The sequence below is a fragment of the Mus pahari genome, chromosome 10 (genome assembly GCF_900095145.1).
Source record: "Mus pahari chromosome 10, PAHARI_EIJ_v1.1, whole genome shotgun sequence".
Lineage (NCBI taxonomy): Eukaryota > Metazoa > Chordata > Mammalia > Rodentia > Muridae > Mus > Mus pahari.
In genome coordinates, this window is record NC_034599.1 from 103,616,513 (window position 1) to 103,621,603 (window position 5,091).

Genomic DNA, 5,091 nt, shown 5'->3' on the forward strand with positions numbered 1-5,091 from the left:
GAGAGAGAGAGAGAGAGAGAGAGAGAGAGAGAGAGAGAACACTCCAGGCCAGCCAAGGCTACATAGTAAGACTCTCTTTTAAAAAAGAAAAAAGAAAAAAAAAAGAAAAAGGAAAGAAAGATGAAAATTGGTTTAAAGACAGGAGTCTGAGCTTGTGTTCGGAGCTCAGGTCATTTCTCCCATAAGCCCTCCCCCTCCCCCGGGCCAAGCCTGACCCCCAAAGAGTTACATGAGAGGCTGTGCTCTCCAGCTGGTTGGACATGCTCAGTGAAAATGATCCAGCCATAAGCTCTGATTCCTTAAGAAGTTCCTGGATGTGGCCAGAAATTAACTCCTATTCACAAAACAGTAAATAACCAGAACCCTCGGCCTGCTGGGCAGAGATGGCTCACCAGCACTCGGGAGGCAGAGGTAGGCAGAGCTCTGAGTGTGAGGACAGCCTGGTCTACAGAGAAAATTCCAGGACAGCCAGGGCTACAGAGATCTCTATCTCAGAAGAGAAAAAGAAAAAAGGAAAAAGAAAAACAATCCTTGACTGCCTCCATGAGCTTTAATTAGGAGAATGAATGAATGAGTGAATGAAAAAACTTGGATAGGACTGTTCATCTCTTAATGTTGAAACGTAACCAATAGCCTTAAGCACCACTACTATGACTTCCTGCTGGAATGGACTGAGTTCTAGAACAATGATCCAAAATAACCCCCCCCCCTTTTTTTTTTTTTAAAGTTGGATAAACATCATTAGAACTAAAGCTGTAACTGGTGGGATGTCTCAGCAGGTCAAGACTCTTAGAGCCAAATCTGACATCATGAGTTTGATCCCTGGGGACCTGCATCATGGAGGAAAGAACTGATTCTCACTTTAACACATGCTCTCGCACCAGCAAGCCATGCACGCGTACACACACACACACACACACACACACACACACACACACGAAACAGCTACAACAGGGAACTTCAAAATCCTTGGAATGCACTGTAATACTCCAGGAGACTTCTTGCAGGGAAGGTGGCTTCATGTAGAGAGGCATGTGAATCCTGGCCCATATGAAAAATTATTTCCCTTGAGCTTAGGGTCAGATAGCATAGTAGAGTGGGTAACAAAGTCACCTCCCAGGCAAGACAGAATTGGCCTTCCAGGAGAGCAGACCCGGGTTGTCCTCTCTTCGTCATCAGACCATGACACCGGACTTTGTCACTTGTCTGCTTGGTTTTGACGTTAGGATTCTATTCTGAAGGGCCCTCAAAAGAGTCCCTTGAGAATCCATGTGGAGTCCATGTACCAGGAGTGATCTTTAGAGAATCTGGCCTCTGACTTGACTCCTGGACTCTGGACAGCCACATTGTATGAGTAGCTTCCTGTCCTTAGGACGTGGGATCTTCTACTCAGAGATCACAAAGGGAGGAGATGATTGGATTCAGAAAGCTTTCAAAAGCTGTAGAGATTTGATAAAAAAAACCTCATGGGAATATAGACGGGTGAATTCCTGATTAGTGTAGCTGGGCTTTAATTATTTGTTTGATATGTTTTCATTTCTGGCAAGAGTTTGAGGTTTTAACATCTTAGATTAAATGATCTCTAGGGTTCCTTTGTACACGAAAGCAGCTAGAGTTGAAACAGAAAAGAACCCCAGACACTCAGGCTAATTGTTCCCTTCAGGACCTGACCTAGTTTGGGCCAGAAATCCAAGGATGGCAGTTGAAGGCCTCCTAAGAGTACCCAGCTTGTCAGCAGCTGCCTCAGTGGGGTTCTGTGGCTCTGGTAGAAATAGCTAATCAGCAAGAAGTTATGATATCTCTCCTGTGCCCAGCTAGGATAGACACCATGGAATAAAGAAAGAGATACAGAACTAGCCCATGAAGGCTCTGATTATTTAATGAAGAAACACAATTAGAGAGAACAATTAGAATACAATAAAATGTAAATATAATTAACTTATAAAACAAATGTCTGGAGTGGTTCTTGAAATGAGTGGTCCTTGGAGAAGGGTGGGTGAACTCCGAAATGCCCCTCCTATCTCTTAGGCTAGGGTGAGCAACTTCAGCAGCAGTCGGCTTCTGTGCACTTGACCTCAGGTAGCAAGACTATGAACCAATATTGCTTTCCTGCTGCAGAGTTACTTCCTGAGGATGGTGGTGCATGTCTTTAATGCTAGCATAATGGCTGAGGCAGGCAGATCTCTGAATTCGAGGCTAGTCTGGTCTGCACAGCAAATTCCAGGCCAGACTAGGCTGCATGGCAAAATCTTGTCCCCAAAAAGGAAAAACAGAATCCTTTCTGTTACTTCCCGTTAAGTGGACTTTCCTAACCCTCCCTGTGTTTCCAGCAATGACGAGTTACCTTGAATGTGTTTGCAGATCCTCCTCCACCACAGCAGCAGCCGCCGCCTCCACCTGCAGATGGGGTCCCTCCACCTCCTGCTCCAGGCCCACCAGCCTCGGCCACTCCCTAGCCTGGAAGATATAGGAGCCTCCACAGCCACCACAAGCTGGATGGGGATGGCAGGACTTGTGTCTCGGCTTCCTTGGTTTTCTTGCAGGATTTTTTTTTTTCATAACCCCAAGCACAAGTCCCATGTCTCTCCACTCCCTGATAACTTCTTGTGTCAGGTCCTTAGTTGATACTCATTGGAAAGCCTGTGGTGACTGGTGTGCTCTGGTCATTTAAAAAGTACCATATGTCTCCTCTGTCCCAGAGTGACAGATGTTGGCAGGTGGTCTGCAGGTCCTGTTGTGTTGACATTAGTATTTGTGTGTGTGTGTGTGTGTGTCTCTTTTTCTCTCTCTCTTTCTCTTTCTCTTTCTCTCTCTCTCTCTCTCTCTCTCTCTCTCTCTCTCTCTGCTTTGTCTAAGGCTTCAATGTATAATCCTCTATAATTATTGTCCTTTCTTCCTCTGTTATGGTTGTTTTTTAAGGAAAGTATCCTAAGTTAATAGAAACCAAAAAATGGTAATGGGCAGAAAGAGATAGCCACAGAGGGACACACCTTAAGGCATTATAAGTGACCTTATTTCTGCTTATCTGAGCTAAGAGTGGTGCTACTGATAAAGTCCCTGAGACTTGTCACACATAAATGCACCAAGATGAGAAGAGCTGGGGAAGGAGGGAGTATCCTTTTGATTTAATTTCCTGGTGAGGACCATGAAGGACTTCACTCTGCCTGGACCATGCCACTGTACCTAGTGTGTGATAGATAGCAAAGAGCACAAGCATTACAACAAGCCACTCCTTCATTCTCCCGCCATTCTGGTTGTCTGTGCAGAAGATTTGCAGTATTGGAACGAGATGGTTGTTTTCCCAAGGGCAGCATGAGCTTTAAAAGTTGGGATTTGGGGAGGCATTTGCTGGGTTTTCCCAGACTAACAAAAACCTCCCTACCCTCCCCAAATACATAGGGTCTACCCTTGCTTGCCACCCCAATAAACGTTCCAGACAAATTTTACATGTTTTTTAAACCTTCCTATAAGAAAGGAAAAAATTTCAAATGGGTTAAGTAGATTATGTTAAATATTTTCTCTCATGCAGCTTGGTTGGGATGGGTAGGTACAGATCCCTAAACTACCTCTCGCTGTAGCCAGGGTGAGTGGGATTCTTAAGCGGTACTGAGGTACAGAGTGGGAATGCTCACATGTGATCAGCAGCCTCCTGTACCTTCCTTTTCTGAGACCTCACGTTCCATCTGTCACAGGGCTATGGAGACTGTGCTGATGGCACAGGGACCTCACTTGGCTCCAGAGTGCTCGACTTTAAGGTTTGGAGTGCCATCCCAGAGGAATTGCCACCAAAAAAAAAAAGCCTTAATTTGAGCCTGTATCTACCCTTGCTTATGAACAACTAGATCGGTTTTGGTTTTGTCAGCTTCTTTCCTCCCTCCCTCCCTCCCTTCTGTCTTTCCATTAGTAGCAAAAGGATGTTTTTGGCAGAACTTTAAGTGGCAGTTTCATTCTTGAGAGTGCAAGGTAGAACACCTTATGGGTGTGTTTTCTGTGTGTGTTTTAAAGCTTTATGTGTGAGAGCTGTAGGTAGGCATTTCTTAATAACAAAAAAAAAAAAAAACACACACAGTTGAGATTTGCCTTTAAGACTCTTGGTTTGCCTCTAACCAGGAGCCCAGGTCACCACCAGAGTCCTAGAGCTAAAGACTCCAGAGCCTTGGGGTGGAGATGGAGATGCGCTTGTTCCTTGGGTACTTGCTTTTCTCCTTTGCCTCGAGGAAGACCCCGGTGTCTTCTGACTGCAGCCAAGGTTGCCCTCCTTNCCTCCATTCTCTCCCAAAGTAAACTGACTCCATCACTTGCCTTCTCCTCGGAGTCCTAGTGGGAGGATAGGACTCTGGTTGTTTGTAACCTGAGGTCTGTAATGTGATCACTTTCCAGTTTTGAGAGATGCAAGTGGGAATAATTTTTACGTTGTTGATAATCTAAAGAACCTAAGTTCAACACAGCTCTTTCCATGACTGTCGGTTAGGTATCATTCCTATAATAACACGCATCCAGGTTTGTGAGGGGCTTGGATACTGTGTGGGTTTTGTACAAATGTGTTTCTCAGTGTGGGTTTGGGGGTTTTGTTGTTTTTTTCTTTAGGTTTTGTTTTAATGAGGGAAAGGAGTTATGAGAGTTTGGGAGAAAATGAATGAAAGNGGCTTAATGTCCCTCTTTTGCATTGAATAAATGAAAAACCATTTATGAATTCTAGTCCCATTCTCTGCAGTCATCCATTCATTTCTAGTGTGTCCTGTAAAGAAAGAGTTCTCAGCCTCACCTGGGCCTGGTTAGATCTTAAAATGCCGTGGCTCAGGGCCTTTACACGGTGCTTCAGTATTGAATGAATGCCTTCCCCTTCGTTCAAAGAAAGAAGCTCTCCAGGAGGAAGGTAACCTAAGGAACATCCTGGTGCCTCCTCCCAGGGGAACAGCCCTTGTGAGCCAGAGTTAGTAGGTAATGCTTACATGGAACCTGATCTCTTAGCTGATAAGAGGTGCTTGCAACCAAGCCTGGTGACATAGGTTCAATCCCCTGGCTACCCACATAGTGGGAGAGAACTGACTCCAAGAATTATCCTCTGGCCTTCACGTGCACACTAGTATT

At 45.0% G+C, this 5,091-nt stretch overlaps 1 protein-coding gene across 1 annotated transcript in view; it reads left to right on the forward strand.

The window, feature by feature from the left end:
- The window catches only part of Smarcc1 (SWI/SNF related, matrix associated, actin dependent regulator of chromatin subfamily c member 1), a 94,133-nt gene extending 89,435 nt beyond the window's left edge, over positions 1–4,698 (forward strand). Inside the window, exon 28 of the mRNA XM_021205909.2 lies at positions 2,362–4,698. Coding sequence (XP_021061568.1) covers positions 2,362–2,456 — 95 coding nt within the window. The 3' untranslated portion in view covers positions 2,457–4,698. The remainder of the gene's footprint in view (positions 1–2,361) is intronic.
- The last annotated feature ends 393 nt before the right edge of the window (positions 4,699–5,091 follow it).